Source organism: Oryza brachyantha, chromosome 1 (assembly GCF_000231095.2).
Source record: "Oryza brachyantha chromosome 1, ObraRS2, whole genome shotgun sequence".
Classification (NCBI taxonomy): domain Eukaryota; kingdom Viridiplantae; phylum Streptophyta; class Magnoliopsida; order Poales; family Poaceae; genus Oryza; species Oryza brachyantha.
In genome coordinates this window covers 27,692,562-27,709,217 of record NC_023163.2, presented here as the reverse complement: position 1 = coordinate 27,709,217, position 16,656 = coordinate 27,692,562, and the positions used below count along the sequence as shown (strand labels likewise).

Genomic DNA, 16,656 nt, shown 5'->3' with positions numbered 1-16,656 from the left:
AGACGGTTGCCGCGCGCTGGCTTTAGCCACACTCCAAAGCTAGAGCGCTAGCTAGCTCCAGCTCAAGCTCCCTCCCTTCTGATCGCTCATCTACCGAATCACCAAACAAGAGGTGCCGCCTAAGCTGCGTATCTCGCCCACACGGCCGCCCGCGCCCGTAGAAAAAAAAACCTCAAAGAAATGGCGGTGGTGGTGGTTGGCATACGCACTTGACATGTCCTATATATATCGACGGCTCAAGAGCCTTTTTCCCCAACATTCATTCCATCCTTGCCATGTCCATCTGCCACTCAAAGAGTCTCGAAGAGCTAAACAGCAATTTCAGGTTGTAGCTCAAAGGCTTGGGCTGCAGTCCTGCTATGGCCATGGCTATCTCCTCTGCTCTTCCTAGCTCTCTACTCATGGCGGCGGCCGTAATGCTGCTCATCGTCCAAGCTCAGGGCATCACTAGGCACTACGAATTCAATGTGCGTGTATATATATGTATCGCATGCCTGTCAGTAGTGATCGCCTTCTTGATGAATTTGATTGATCGATCGATCGATCTGCAGGTGCAAATGGCGAACGCGACGAGGCTGTGCGCCACCAAGAGCATGGTGACGGTGAACGGGCAGTGCCCCGGGCCGGAGCTGGTGGCGAGGGAGGGCGACCGCGTCGTCGTCCGCGTCACCAACAACGTCGCGCACAACATCACGTTGCACTGGTACGTACGCGCGCGCGAGCGCGATACGCCGGTGCATGCAGCGACGACGGCGCAACGACTTCAGCTTTAGCTTTAGCTTTTTGAATTTTTTTTTTCGTTCCGCCGCAAAAGTTCTCACCTTTCCGATCGTGCATTTGATCGCGTACGTGATGCAGGCACGGCATCCGGCAGGTGCGGACCGGGTGGGCGGACGGGCCGGCGTACGTCACGCAGTGCCCGATCCAGACGGGGCAGAGCTACGTGTATAACTTCACCGTCACCGGGCAGCGCGGCACGCTGTGGTGGCACGCCCACATCTCCTGGCTCCGCGCCACCGTCTACGGCGCCCTCGTCGTCCTCCCCAAGCTCGGCGTCCCCTACCCCTTCCCGGCGCCGTACAAGGAGGTCCCCGTCATCTTCGGTGCGTGCACCCACACCCACCCTAGCTCGCACGACGTGCATCGATCATGCATCATGAGGTAGCTTCTGATTGTTGCGTCGTCGTCGTCGTTGCAGGCGAGTGGTGGACGGCGGACACGGAGGAGGTGGTGAACCAGGCGGTCCAGACCGGCGCAGGGCCGAACGTCTCCGATGCCTTCACCATCAACGGCCTCCCCGGGCCGCTCTACAACTGCTCTGCCCAGGGTACGTACGCGGTCGGTTAATTAACCACAAATGACCCTCTCACAGTCACAGTCTCACTGCAAAATCCGTAATTTTTTGACGTTCAAATACCGCCAAATGTAGCATATTTAGCACTGTGCTTGGCTGTGCTCTTTACCCAAGATTTTTCCCAGATTTTTTCCTTATCTTTTGCACGCCTGCATTTCTAACTACCAAACTGTGCATATTTTGTAAAAAATTTCTATACAGAAGATTATCATCTTATTTTTACTAAAATAGATTTATAATTTTATAGTATCTAATTTCATAAACAACTATAAAAAAAATCAAATAATCATTTATCTTTCGTGAAAAATAAACACAGCCTTGAGAATAAACAGGGACAAACAGCGTTACCGTGCACGAGTTAAAAAAAAACGTCACCGTGCACGAGTCTACTCATATTTAGCACTGTGCTTCGTTCGGCTTTTTTTGGCTATGAAACTGAAAGAGAGCAGCAACGCCGCGCCGCGCGGCGCGTGAGAGAATTCGGGTTGGTAACTGATCAAATCACAATCACCAAAGGTGGCACGAAGAAGATTCCGTGTTCCTTTCTCGTAACGGAGATGCATGGGAGTGGTGCATTGGGTTGTTCCGACTTAATGCGGTTGTCACCGTCATGGGATCTGAGCGTGGTACTTGACCTACCATTTGGTCCACTAGAAAAGCAAACTCTGTGTCACTGGGTCCGGCTGGTGTTACGTAAACAAAATCTTAGTTGCGACATAGCTAGATCACTAGGTGCGCCTTCCCGTTCGTGCATGTCGCCATCGAATTGAAAGTGTGTTTCCTGAAACGTGCTAATTCTAGTTAATTACCGTTTGCATGCGTGCGTGCGTGCACACGTACGGGTGGTGCAGACACGTTCAAGCTGAAGGTGAAACCCAGGAAAACGTACATGCTCCGCCTCATCAACGCCGCGCTCAACGACGAGCTCTTCTTCTCCGTCGCCAACCACACGCTCACCGTCGTCGAGGTCGACGCCGTCTACGTGAAGCCGTTCACCGTGGAGACGCTGGTGATCTCCCCGGGGCAGACGACCAACGTGCTCCTCGCCGCCAAGCCGTACTACCCAGGCGCCAACTTCTACATGTCCGCGGCGCCCTACTCCACCGCCAGGCCGGGAACCTTCGACAACACGACCGTCGCCGGCATCCTCGAGTACGAGAACCCCATGTCGGCCTCGGCGGCGAGCTTCGTGAAGGGCCTGCCGCTGTTCAGGCCGACCCTGCCGCAGCTCAACGACACCGACTTCGTCACCAACTTCACGAACAAGCTCCGCAGCCTCGCGACGGCGCAGTACCCGGCGGCCGTGCCGCAGTCGGTGGACAGGCGGTTCTTCTTCACGGTGGGGCTGGGCACGCTGCCGTGCCCGGCGAACATGACGTGCCAGGGGCCGAACGGCACGCAGATGGCGGCGGCCATGAACAACGTCTCCTTCGTGCTCCCGTCGAGGGCGCTCCTGCAGTCCCACTTCACCGGTCTCTCCACCGGCGTGTACGCCCCGGACTTCCCCGTCGCGCCGCTGTCGCCGTTCAACTACACGGGGACGCCGCCGAACAACACCAACGTGGCGACCGGGACCAAGCTGCTCGTGCTGCCGTACAACGCGTCGGTGGAGCTGGTGATGCAAGACACGAGCATCCTTGGCATCGAGAGCCACCCGCTTCACCTGCACGGCTTCAACTTCTTCGTGGTCGGCCAAGGGTTCGGCAACTACGACGCCGTGAACGACCCGGCCAAGTTCAACCTCGTCGACCCCGTCGAGCGCAACACCGTCGGCGTGCCGGCCGGCGGATGGGTGGCCATTCGTTTCCTCGCTGACAACCCAGGTAAGTTACACGTGTGCAATTCGTGTACATGAAATTGGTCTAGATATACAAGTTCGAAAAAGAAAAACATTTTCATCGCTCGGTTGTCTGATGATAATTTTGTTGCAATTTACGTCTTTGCAGGTGTGTGGTTCATGCACTGCCATTTGGAGGTGCACACGACGTGGGGCCTGAGAATGGCATGGCTAGTGTTGGATGGGAGCCAGCCGGACCAGAAGCTGCTTCCTCCGCCGTCCGATCTGCCCAAATGCTAGCCGGACGTTACCACAGATGCCGTTGATTCTTTTTCCTCATTTGATTTGTTCGCCAACTTGCGATTGCTTTCTCCTGAAGGAGATTTTAGTGTGTTAGCCCGCTCCTAGCTAGCTAACCTTGGACATTTGTCTGTTCTTTTCTTTTTCTTTTTATTTGTGTACAACTTTATAATGACACTGTTTTGATGTTTTGTTGAATAAAAAGATGGGCATGAATTGCATGAGACTGTTTCTAGAAAACTTCTATGTTTACCACTTTATATTTTTACTGAACACGATACAAATATATGCGCTTGTGCACACTAACTAAAAATTGGGCTAATATATCTTGAGATTGATGAAATTACCATAGATGTCTCTTGTCCACCGGTAAGTCATTTACCACTAAAAGAATCCGTGGGGGATCCAGCTCCTGGGCAAGTCAGTCAGTTGCAAGAACTCCATTGTTGCCGTCAAAGTCATAAAAATAGGTAAATGGTTACTTTTTTGAACGAAACAACGAGTGTCATTTTTATTGAAATAAGGTGAGGAACAGTAAGGGGACGGTTCCTTTCGTTACAGATCTACTAGGCCACTAGTAGCATGAGGGAGCGTTGTGCCTTCTTCAGAGCTTTCATTGTGTTTGTTACTGCCTCCCACCACTGTAGGACCGTTGAGGTGTGTTGCCATTGGTAGGGGTTTAGCTGATTGCAAGCGGTCCAATTCGCTAGGTCCGCCCAAATCCTTGTTGTGTAGCGGCACTCCTCTAGGAGATGTACCGCCGTTTCTTGGATCTAGTGGCAAAAGGGACAGAGGCACCCCTGTTCGGCTAGCCCCGGAGAACATTATTAGTCTCTCGGACTCAATGGTATTTTTGGCTCCAGTAATTTCTTTCACCTCTGTTTTTTTCCAGAGTTCCCATTTATTTCCCAATTTGACAAATCTGTGGATATTTTTCAAACCATGAATTCATATTAACTAACAAGAGAACATATAAGCGATTTTAAACAAAAGGTGAGACTGCAGTTACATAAGAAAAAAGAGCTATACTTAGGTCCCCCAGCTGGTACCACTCGGTACCAGTACCAGCAGGACTAACTCAACTCTAACCGTTAGGTTATAGGACAATTAGTAGGGGTATGATGGTAATTAGCCTAGCATTAACTCCTTGCAGCCGCTCGGTACCGCCGCCACCTCCTCCTCCAACCGCGCCGCCGTGACCTACTCAGCGGCCAACTCCTCGCCGCCACTGACTAGTTCAGCCCGAGGCCTACTCCTCCCTCGCCGCTTCTACCGCAGACTCCTCCGTCGCCGCCAATCGCGGCCCTGCCTTCCTCCTCCGCCGCTGCCATGCCGCGGCCGGTTCCTCTGTCGCTACGGCTTCCTCTTCCGTAGCCACCGTCTTGCCGTGGTTTCCTCCTCCGCAGTCGCCACTGCCGTGCCGTGGCTGGCTCCTCCGTCGCCCAAGCCGCCGCCGCCGGTAGTGGCCGCCGCCGCCAGTAGTGAAGAGAGAAGGAGAGAAGATGAGCCTGCGAGACTGCGAGATTGGACGAGGGGATTGATCCATCCATTCCAATCTAAAAAGATAAATTTACCCCTGTGAGCGGCAAATAGGTTGTGGTGCCACCTCGGCAAAACACCGGTACTGATCAGTACCACCCTTCTCCTGTCTGTCCGATCTGAACACATTTATGGTCCAGATGTGGTACCGCTAGGTACTAGTACAATATGTGGGACTATAAAAAGTCTTAAGAAAAAAAAACTACTTCATAGCTTCTCAGGCACATGGACCAAAGTGCCCTTTTTCTAAGCCTGGACCAGGTGCCTAAAATAGAGACAGATGATCAGCTCAGGGGCCCTGAAACAGCCACAAACCAACCAAAACAAGTCCAATGTACAGATCATGGCGCTGGCACAGAAACTAATCAAGTACAGAAGAAGGTATCAAATAGTACTGATAAGTAATAACCTGTAATCCCTATAACAAGCTTTGGTTTTAAAACTAGTTAGTGTTAAGGTGGATGGGCTATTTATCTTGATTCTGTACAGTTTGTCGCAGATTCACATTTCAGCAATACAAACGCAGACAGATATGCTCATTCCATCTTTTCGCTTCGTTTATATTTATAAGTCAAATTTTAAATTTTTAATCTTAATTTAAAATTAATTTTGAGATTTTTTTACTGAAGTTTATTTTCTAGCCTTGGCTTTTAAATCGCTAAGAATAAATATATAATTTTTTGTTCATAAATTATTTTTTATCTGTATATATGTCGATTGACTCTTATTCGTAGGCAACACAGCACAGCTGAAACCTGAAATATGCAGAGTCACAGCTCTGATCTGGCCTTGCTGACAAAGCAGACTCTACCACACAGTTTTGCAAGAGAGCCTGAGAAAGCTACACGCTAGTTAGTCCCCAACCTACAACGACCCCGGTGCTTGCAAGAATATTGGAGAATTTGGCATTCAAAAACGCGTCATTTTCGCCTTGAAGGAGGATTGAAAATTCAGGTGAAGTGAAAAGGGTTGCACTTTGTGAAATGATACAGGGAGTGAACACTGAACATGACAGAATGGACAGCAAGAGGTACCAGGTCCGGCGAGTCGTCCCTCTCCTTATTATGTGTGTCGGGTTACTGGTGTGAGGATGAAGTAAAAAAGATCGTTAATCTCTCAAGGGAACGTCCCCTCCTATATTCTTTTATCCAAAAATAATATAAATGGCTATGAAAATTTTGACAATGCAGAGAATATTGACATCAATCACTCAATAAAAAAATCAAATTAATATGCACATTAAGGAAAAAAAGATAAATTTGATTGTGAATAGTACTTGTATTGTTCATACGTGCAATTTGTCTTTTTTTTTTTAATTCTTGACGTATGATTTGAGTTTAGCTTTAAAAATTTCTGGAGTGATATGTTTCATGGATATATTTAATCTTCCATGGTTTTTGCATAACTATTTGAATGGTATTTGAAGTGTGCAAGTGGGACAACCCGCCAACCCACGTATAGGCCAATTAAGCGGATTGTTTATCGGGTTACCCACTTAATTGACCTATAAGTAGGTTCACGGACTGGCCCACTTACCCTCCTAATCGAGGGGATATCCCCTCAAGGTATTCAGAGTTCTATGGTGGTGGTCTAGAAGGTGAGCAATCAAGGCTAAACCTGGTTGTCGATGGATCTTCCTCTATGGCTTATATGAAATATATATCCGTTTTCCACACAAGGTACTAAAAACTTGTCGATTCAACAGCGCAAAAAAAAAACATGTTGGGTAACCATGGAGAAACACAATGGGATAGTTCCTAGTTCCTACTCGGGATATGGCATGGAGATGGTCAAGGACAGAGCAATATTAATACTCGGAAACTAAAGGGCTTTTCTATAAAATTACAACATCCGGTTCAAGTGAAACAATCTGGCCCGTGTATTTAGATCTAACGGTTTTAGAATGACTAGGGTAGAATCATTAGCAATGGCAGCAATCCAAATAGGAGTTTGTTTTGAAATATTCCATATACCATGTATAAAGATAAAGGGTGTATCTAACTTTACCTGACCTGATCGTGGCCGTGAACTTTTCATCCAACACCTTTCACCCCACCGAGATTTGGATAGCTAACAATGATAATTCAAGCATGACCTATTTTGAATAGATAAAACTTATGAAGGGTTTGTCCGGAAAAATTTCCATGTCTTGATCAAGGCCGCCTATAGACGATCCAACAGCAGTTCTACATCCCTAAGGGCTCAGGCAACATCCATCGTCTGTATGCCCTTCGGCAGTCGTAACCGTCCCTAGAGATGAACTGATTGTTTACTAGGTTAGATGAGGTGATGTGTTGGCGCAACTGAACACAGGTTAAGCAAATAGCGACACCATTTAATTATTTTGGAGTTGATTTCTAGTGTTTTCATCATAGGTTCTTTTATAGCATATGCTTTTGAGTTGTTAAGGACATACATATAAAAGTTTTACTCACGTATTATTTTTTGGTTGTTACTAAGCCATGCGGATAAGCATAACTATTTGAACATTGTTATATTTTCGCTGAGTCCTTTTCCTGACAAGAGTCTATGTTACTCCAATTTTCCTTTTTGACAAAATGCTACTCTGAATACTGAGGCAACATAGTCTTTACAGTTAATAGAAGAACAAAATGGACTTAATTAAGTTTTATCGAATGATGCTGAACCCACTCTTCATTAACTTTGAAAGGCTATCTGTATGACATAGCATCCAGTCATTCAGCATTTCAACCAGAAATGTTTGGCTCCATTTGCACGAGTCTAATCTGAGGCGTGGGAATGAAATCAAATGTGCAGGTGGATGGAACCTCTAAATTTATGGCTCCATTTACAGATGAGTCTAATCTGAGGCGTACGTTTGCGCTTAGGATCAATATGTGTAATTCACCTGATTTTTTCACCCACCTTGAATCCAGCAGAAGATATATGTCCATTTAAACCAACCAAAAACAGCAGAACTAAAGAAAGGGACTATTTTCAAGACACAAGGCAGTGGCATATCCAAAATTTTTTATTTGAGTGGTCCAAGTTATATAATTTTTTAACTATCACAGATATAACATACAATATATATAATAGGAATATAAAATTGATCACATGTGCATTTTTCATATATTAATAAATGATATTTTTCTCATACATACGTACATATCTACATATGTATGTATATATATACGCGCGCAGTTAAGTTGATATTTTTTCGATGGTCCCGGGATCACCCTCTGACTCCGTCTATGACATAAGGTAACTCTGCATCGATAATATTATAGACTACTCAAACAGGTACGTGACCAAGTGACCTATATTAGGGACATGTTTGTTACCAAAATCAACCATTTCAAATACTATTGGTGCCAAAATTTTGGTAGCTAACCTGCCCTGGATAGAGATCAGCCTTTTGATACCTGAAACAGCAGTAAAATGGAGAAAACCTACCTCCTAAGCATGTCCCAATCGATGACCATAACAAATTTACTTTGCTTGTTAAACTAGCGATTTCTAGGTAGCTCCGTAGCTGGACAATTATGCGGATTCTGGTCGCTATTGACAAATATACCAAGCACAGAGGCAAAGAGGATTCTAGGTAGATGGACAGCAGAACTGAAAGGTGCTCGTATGTCTTTGCTGACAAAGAAGATCGGGCCGCACAATTTTCTGATACACACCAAGAAAGGTACAGAACAGCTAACGCCAAATCGGACCTACGCAGCTTACCGAAAGAAGAACAGGAAATTCAAGCACACGCACAGCGTCATTTTACCTCTTGAAGTAGGAAAGTTTCACCTGAAGTGAATGGTACTCAGAGGAGATAGGTAGAACTTTTTTATTAAATAAATATTTTTAAGAAATAATTTTATTACTAAACCTTCGGGCAAATTTTTTTCAAAACCAAAACTTTTGACCATGCCAGTGACAATAGCGTGGCAAAACAACGTTGCCACGCAGCGTAACCGGCGTGTATGGCGTGGCAGTCTTGCTAGGCCAATGTTAGTGGCATGGCAAGACAATGCTGTCATGGTACCGACAATGACATGGCAAGCCTAAAAGGTTCATGCGGTAAAAATATTTTTACCAGAGGTTTAGTAATAAAATTATTTCTTAAAAAGGTTTAAAAAATAAAAAAAATCAGAATATTGCCTATATTTTCGTGGGCCATAAAGACCACTTATGACCATGCGGCCCAAATGACGGCCACCTAATTAACAGCATGGGCCTGTAGCTCACCTGAACTTGGCCCAGCTACGGGGGTTTCTCTTCTTCTTCGTCGTCGTCTTCTTCCTCCTCCTCCGTTGCCGCCACAGTCCACACTCGTGTCCGAGTTGTACTCTTTCCAAATCCCAATCGGTAACTTGGCTGGGATCGTCAACACTGTAATCTCTTCACACCCGTCACTGTCAACATTGACGGAAGCAGAGTCATCTAGGCTTCCCGGGGACGTTGACACTTGATTGACACTGCAAAAATGGAGGATAAGCCGGTTCTCCCCCCTGCTTTGCTTGCTCCGTCAATCGCCTATGGGCAGACAAAGTTTGTTTTTCTTTTTCCGTCTTAGGCGCGAGTTGACACCACAACTTGCGCTAGGGATGGCTTCTTTCCGTCACATGTACACTGCACGGAGACGACTCGAGGTAACAACTCGTTCCGTAAACAAAATTCTCAACTTGGCCGTCACACACACAGCAACACCGGTGTCTCGCTATATATATATAAACTGATGTGGACATGCAGTTGCAGAGTTTTGTACGTACCCATCTGACGCAAACCGAATCCAGTTGGGCAGTATAATACCCAGGCAGCCACCAAAGGATCTTCAGCTTTGATCCCATTGTTGATGCCAACATGGGATGCATTCTTTGCTGCAGGTTATCTCCTAAATATTTTTTGGTTTTCTTTGTACGTACGTTTCTCAAATATATTTTTTTATAAAAAAATGTTTATGTATAGAACTCCATTATGTCAAATTTCTAAAATTAACTTTATAGTACTTAATTATATGTTTATATCATTATATAACTATAAAAAATAGATAATTTTCCATGTTTCATCACTGTACTGCTGCTTGCCTGCTCCCAGTCATGTTCAGTGAACCTGCACTGAGCTGAGCCCTGGCAAGTGGCACTTCTGGTGACCTAGTGTGAACGGCATATTTTTCTTTTGGGAGCAAACACGGGCCACGTGTACTCCCCCGTCATTAGCGGCCGGTGTCTGCTCTCTGGCTTTTATCACCTCCAGGTCGACCTGGATTACCGTCTTGGCCTGATGCGCCCGATTTGTTCGCGCCAAGCCGCCGATGTGCGACGAGCTGACGACGACCTGGCCTGTCTGTAATGGTTATCGCGGAGCTTGAGGGCCGTAACTTTCCGCCGTGAGCGATGCTTGCTGTGTTGAATTGTTCTTGCTTCTTATCTTACGTCGTCGACGTGTTGTGTGGGTGTGTGTGTCTCTGTTGCGTTCACTGTGGCCACAGGTTTCGTATGTGCGCCTTGCTACCACGGCTGGGCTCCCTGTAGAATCCATCGCTGTTGCATTTTAAGTACTAGTACTTCTTTCTTGTAATGCAGGCGTGTCTACTGTCTAGATTCGTTGGAAGGTTGGACTGATCATTTCTTTCCTGCTATTCATGACGAGAGAGGTCGGGGCTCAGGCCGACGCATACGGCGAAAGAAAATGGCTGCTCTAAACTTGGCATTTTGGAAGATGCGCCGTGATTTTCAGGAGAAAGTGACGTGCGTGGCGGGCTATTTTGTTCGATTCCAGCAGTAGCTAGTAGGCGCTCCAGATCATTCGTGCGATCTGGCAAGCGCAACAGTTCACACTTTTGCCGACTAATCCTTCTAGATAAACACATAATGCAGTAAACTTGCCATGGTAGCTTACTTGCCTTTCCCAACCCAGATGTAACAAACAGACGTTGTTTGGAGTTTGGAGAAACAGGGTGTCAAGTTCTTCCACAAGTACGAATAGAGTATTTACATGCATGACAGATTATCCAGAACCAATACTGACAATGCTGAATGTTTAGGACAAATATTGTACAAGACTGATCAATACATGAGACAACCCTAGGTTTACAAGTCTACAGCTTAACATATCTAGCTGCTCCACCAAAATTGGACTAACTTTTCCGATCAGAAGCAACAATAATGGTCACAACTAGTGTGCAGAGAGACTCTAGGAACAGGCCGCAGAGGCCGGTTCATCATCTGCACGGACAGAGGAATGAACCAGATTAATATATGACATATTCTTGAGAGGAAATCTTCCATTCCTTGGTAGCTCAAATAACATACCTAGCAATCTATTACGGACCAGGAACAATCGGTCCAAGTGCCCAAAAAATATGAACAGGTCTCCATTTACAATATCATGCAATAATCAGAACTGAACAAAGCTACGAAGAAGATCGATTATCTGGCTTCCAAGTCGACAGTGCGAACAAAATGCGCCCTTTCCATCCTTGCAGTAACCACCTGTTGTCCTCATCGATGATGAAGTCCTTGTGGTAGCACCTGACCTTCTCCCGCGCACGCTTCATCATATCCTGGTTCAGAGGCAACTGCTTGAGCCCAGCCCTCTGGTTCCGTACCTGCCATTGCTTGTATGTCTCTGGTCTCTCCATCCTCTCCAGTCCCTCACAAGAGATCACATTGATTGCTTCCCGACTAAACAGAGCAGACTCAATGAGCAATCTCTGTTCATTACCCTTAGGAATGTTCGTCTCCAACATGTCAAAGATAGCAGAGTAATGGAAAAGGGCCTCCCGGAAGCGTGTCACGAAAAATGGTGCGTTGTAAGATCCATTCACCACACCATGAATGAACAAATGCGGGTTCATTTTCCTAATTGTCTTCAATGCCATGTTCCTTGGACTCTCAGCTACAACACTCTCATCCATCAAATTCTTGAACTTAAACATGCAGTTGACAATCAGAACCTCGTCATCCTCAATGCGGAGATCCTCAATCTGGACAGCCTCAAACCGGTATGCAATAGCTTGAAATTCAAAAGGAACATTAAAGGTCTGAGCATAATCACTTAGATATCTCCCCGTCTCCTCTATGCGTTCTGCTGGCCGGAAACCAGGCTGAGGAGTGTCAATTCCAGTTATCCTAAGCTTTGGTGGACCTCCAGGTCTGTTAGATAGCCGCTGGATGAGACACGGCCACTGAAAGCCATAGTATATGCCATAATCGACAATGTGAACTTTCTTGGCCTTCTCCACAGCATTCATAATCGTTTGATTGGCAAAGTAATGAGATATCTTCTTGAAAGGGCAAGCTGCCAAATACAGCTGGTATGCTTTCAACACATCAGTGCATGGAAGCCGTGTCATTGTGTAGGTCTTGTAAATTTGGCTACCAGTACCAGCCAGTCTCGCCTCAAGGCCATTGGCAAAGCAGTGCGCCAAACGCTGATCGCCATCACCTTTGGCATCAGCATGATGCCTGATCTGCCTCAGGAGCTCAGTTGCACTGCGCCTGTCATCAGTGGCCACAGACTGAGCACAATGGATGAGAAGGGTCTCCAAGTCAACCACCTCTTTTTTGGGTTGTTTCTTTCCGCGGCCCTTGCCATGGCTGGACCCTTTGCCATGGCCGCCACCTGAATGTTTTGCCACATCATGCTGCAGAGCCTCACGCAGCTCCTTGACTCCTTTTGAGCATGTCTCACCATTACATAGCAAGACCTTGTCCATCATCTCCCGCACAAGGTGGTCAGTATCAATCCCTGGCGCAGAATGCTTGCTGCACCTCCCTTCCTCCACATCCAAGTCATCACCATAGAAATGCTTCCTGCCCCGGTGAACCGCTGCTTCAACATCGTCGGTTTCTGTCTTGACCTTCACAAGCTTCTTATCTTGTCTAACCTCACCTAGGAAACTACCCCCTTCATTTCCACTGCAGAACTTATCAACATCAATCACAAGCTTGCTCTCATCAGGAAGAAATTTGCTTGCCTCTTGAAACCCACGGCAGAACTGCAAAGCTTGTTGGCTCTGAACAGCAAAATCATTCAGACCAACATCAGGCAAGACACCAGCCGGGCTCAGCAATGACTCGAATCCCTCCGAGAAAGTAACACTGCTGCCGTTCGAGGAGGCGAATGACGAAGATTGCGACAGGAGATTCCCAGAAACCGGGTTGGTCTGGAGCTGGTAGAATTCCGTCGGGTCGTACTGCCAGGCGCCACCCGATTCCACCATGGCGCCCTGGGGGATCAGATCCCCGTAGAGCTGGGGCGTCTGCAAGAAGGCGGCCGTGGGGAACTCGAGGACCGGCGTCCGCGGCACGGTGCCAAGCCCATCAGAAGCCGAGCTACAGTTGCAGGGACTGAGGCTGCTACAGGAGTTGGTGACGCTGCTCCCGTCTGGACTCTCGACCGAGCTACCGCCAGAATACCGCGACTGGTCGGCGAGGATCTCGAGGAACGGCTTCTCGGCGGCGAGCAGATCAACGGCGTTCACCGGGTAGTGCTCGAACTTCTCGTCGATGTCCTCGGCCATGAGCATCCGATTGATGTACCCCAGAACGATATCCGAGAAAGCCTCAGAGTCGTCATGCTGCGCCGCCGACGCCGCATAAACCGAGACATCTCTCGGCGGCGACGCGCTGTTGGTGGAGCCCGCCGACACGGGGGCAGCGGAAACAACATTCAGGTAGTCGTCGCCGCCGACGCCAACCGCGTCGGGCGAGAGGAACAGCAGCGGGTCGAGCTCCTCCGCCGTGAACCCATTCGCGGCGGCGATCTGGGGGTACATGGGGAGGTGCGCGTCGCGCTTGGATCCGGGCAGCAGCGTGCACACGTCGTGCACCCCAGCATCCATGACCATCTGTATCCGCCCGTCACCGCACCACCACGGCACCACCGCCGCCGCCGACGCTACCGCCACCACAGAGCATGCAAGGCTCCCCCCCGCACACCTAGCAAATGCGGAAAAAAACACCACCAAACAAAATATCAGAAATCCCCCGCCGCCAACGAACGTAGCCGCAAATACTAGTAGTAGCAACACGGATGAGCTCGCGCCGCGCCTCGATCGACACGGCGCGCGTACCTGCTGCGGGAGGCAGACGAGACGAGACGACACGAGACGAGACGGCGCGCGTAGCTGCTCGTGCGAGCGAGACGGGGAGAGATAAGAGAGAGAGAGAGAGAGGAAGAGGAACGGAGGCGGAGCAGTGTTTTTCGAGAGGCGTAGGTTGGCCTGGCCCGAGCCGCTCGCCGAGTATTAAAAACCGAGGCGGGCGACGCAGCTGCGCAGCCAAGCCAGGCCACGGTGTCGACGACACACCCAGGGCGCGGGCGCCACCTTTCCCTGCGCCGAGTCCACGGCCGCGGCCGGTCGCGCGCCGCAGGTTGGCCGCGATGGGCGGCCCGGATGCGGCACGGCGCACGGGAGGGTTTCACCGCCAAGGGGGGGCTGCCCCCGCGTGGGGAAGCTTCGTGGAACCAACCACGGCTTGCTGGGCCGAGGGGAGGGCCGGTGAGAGCTGGTGCAGGGTGGACCGTGTTCCGTAGACCGGTTTTGTGGATTACTGGTGGGGAGTTGGGCCCAGAGGTATTTATGTTGGTGGTGGTGGTGGTGATTACCTCATCACCACCCCCGGACGTGTGTTGTCATGCTTGACACTCTGACGGTTTGACTGGTTTTAGCAGCCCGGTGACTCGATTTCTAGCCAGATGGATGTGATAGCAGCAGCTGAAAATATAACCAAATTACGGAACCAAAATTTGTAGAGAACCAAAATTAGTAGAGGTCGCTGAACTTTGTGATTTCATTTGTTTCTCTTTTGCCTTTAGCTGAAAACATAAAATGGATGGCCACTGCTGGTTCTTTGACTCTTGAGATCTCAAAGCAGTGCCCAGCCTGTTTGTGAAACCAAAGTGAAGTGTGCTGCTAGCTGATTCTTAGGCCATCTTTTTAGAATTTTTAGATATCACGTCGGACGTTTGATCAGATATTGGAAGTGTTTTTAAATATATATCGTACGCAAACTTTGCACGACGAAAGGCTAGTGCTACAATGTTTAAATTTGCAAGCTTAGTTGACTGCACTCTAATTTCAGAGGAACAAAACCACAAATTCAAATAAGTTTAAGCTCAAAGTAGTTACAGACGAACACCGTATAAAAAGGAATACGTAGAGATATTTTCAAATGAGAGAGCCTAGAGCACGGCATCCTGTCGGATGGAATACTTTAAATAAAATAGCATAGGGCTCAGATGCATGTTGCCCACGTCCACGCATCGCTCGCCTCCGCACGTCACTATGCGCCCACGTCCGCCCGCCTCCGTCCCACGTCAGCTCGCCTCCGCCGTCATCGCACTCTCACCGTCGTGTGATGCACGCCTTTCACCTCCACGCTCAGATACACCTCACGTATGATACCAGATGATACCACTTGGTATCCTAGCGTCGTGTGACAAGGGAAACTCAAAAAGATACAGGTATCACATGGTATCAGGTAGCGTCCGCATCTGTCGTCGTCGCACTCTCGCCGCCATGTGCCGCACGCCTCCCGTCTCCACGCTCAGATGCGCCTCACGTATGATACATGATGATACCACTTGGTATCATCTGGTACCAGATGAAACCAGTTGGTATCATGTGTTATCATAGCATCGCGTGACAAAGAAAGCTCAAAAAGATACAGGTATCACATGGTATTAGGCGGTATCGTATGGTTCTTTGACCGGTTCGTTGTGGCATGCACATCAGCTGCGGGGCGCCGCGGTAGCGCAGGCAGTATCATATGAACCTGCTCCGGACGTCAACTTCCACAGGCAGCTCTAGACGGTGCACGTTGTGGCGCTGCACATGGCGTCGCAGCGATCGGGCCGCATGGTGAACGTGGGCGGCGGCGGCGACGGTGGTGGACGCGGCGTTAAGCCTCGCCGTCTCCTCCGCCTGCGCGTCACAGAACACGCGGTGTGTACTACATGCATGCATCGCTTTAAGCTACACCGTCATCGCATCGTCCCGATCGATCATATTAAAGGAAGCATCAAAGGGTCATATTAATTTATCCCGTACCGACGGGATGCCATAGGGTAGTTTTTCTATTTTCAAATAGATGGCTTGGAAAGTTGTCGCCAGCTATGCCTACCTCACATCCTGGTTGTTACGCATGTATGTGCACAATGAACGGATTAATATACCGTTTGTACAATCAAATTAAGGCATTTAAAAAAAATGAAAATCTGTAAACATATGATCTTTATTATGGACGTGAGCATATATGGAAATGTTTATTTTTGGCGCGCATCCCATCTCCTTTCCTCCCATATATATATTTGCATATTTACTTCATTAAATTTGAGTGCATTTCTTTTCTATTCTCTCGGAGGTGGCTATTACTTCCTACCCACATTTTCTCTTTATCTTATGTATATCCCGTTTCACCGCTAGGCAGTCGTTAGATCTTATGCAATTTATAGTGTGACTATAACTTAAGTAGTCCAAAAGTTCTGCGTAGTTGTTTATCTAAGAAAAAAAACACCGTATATGTCTATTGTAGCATGGAGGCAATTGATCATAGCCTTCCGTCGGGAAAATAAATGACTGAAATTACATGTGGTCTTTAACGTGCCGTTCCAGTTGAGACTCCACGGGATCCTTGGGGTGTTTGGATTCTTCTAATTTTTTTTAAGTCCACGCCACATTAAATATTTGGACACTAATTAGAAGTATTAAATATAGACT

The 16,656-nt window shown here is 48.0% G+C and overlaps 2 protein-coding genes across 2 annotated transcripts; one reads left to right on the top strand and one right to left on the bottom strand.

Annotated features, from left to right (window-relative positions):
* The first annotated feature begins 254 nt into the window (after window positions 1-254).
* On the top strand, window positions 255-3,655 carry LOC102704849 (laccase-4). Its single transcript, XM_040523056.1, has 6 exons — window positions 255-467; window positions 552-703; window positions 859-1,103; window positions 1,199-1,327; window positions 2,206-3,177; window positions 3,301-3,655. The coding sequence occupies exons 1-6, from the start codon at window positions 360-362 to the stop codon at window positions 3,429-3,431; spliced, it is 1,737 nt and encodes a 578-aa protein (XP_040378990.1). The 5' UTR covers window positions 255-359; the 3' UTR covers window positions 3,432-3,655.
* Window positions 3,656-11,066: 7,411 nt separating this feature from the next.
* LOC102704569 (scarecrow-like protein 9) lies at window positions 11,067-14,135 on the bottom strand. The gene is made up of 2 exons (XM_006644929.2): window positions 14,008-14,135; window positions 11,067-13,873 (listed from the first exon to the last, which is right to left on the bottom strand). The coding sequence occupies exon 2, from the start codon at window positions 13,780-13,782 to the stop codon at window positions 11,344-11,346; it is 2,439 nt and encodes an 812-aa protein (XP_006644992.1). The 5' UTR covers window positions 13,783-13,873; window positions 14,008-14,135; the 3' UTR covers window positions 11,067-11,343.
* Window positions 14,136-16,656: the final 2,521 nt, after the last annotated feature.

Excerpts from the sequence above, each read along its gene's own strand:
- LOC102704849 (XM_040523056.1), top strand. The coding sequence starts at position 360 with ATGGCCATGGCTATCTCCTCTGCTCTTCCTAGCTCTCTACTCATGGCG. Across the intron at positions 1,104-1,198 it reads GGAGGTCCCCGTCATCTTCG|GCGAGTGGTGGACGGCGGAC; the intron begins GTGCGTGCACCC and ends TCGTCGTTGCAG. Across the intron at positions 1,328-2,205 it reads CTACAACTGCTCTGCCCAGG|ACACGTTCAAGCTGAAGGTG; the intron begins GTACGTACGCGG and ends CGGGTGGTGCAG.
- LOC102704569 (XM_006644929.2), bottom strand. The coding sequence starts at position 13,782 with ATGGTCATGGATGCTGGGGTGCACGACGTGTGCACGCTGCTGCCCGGA.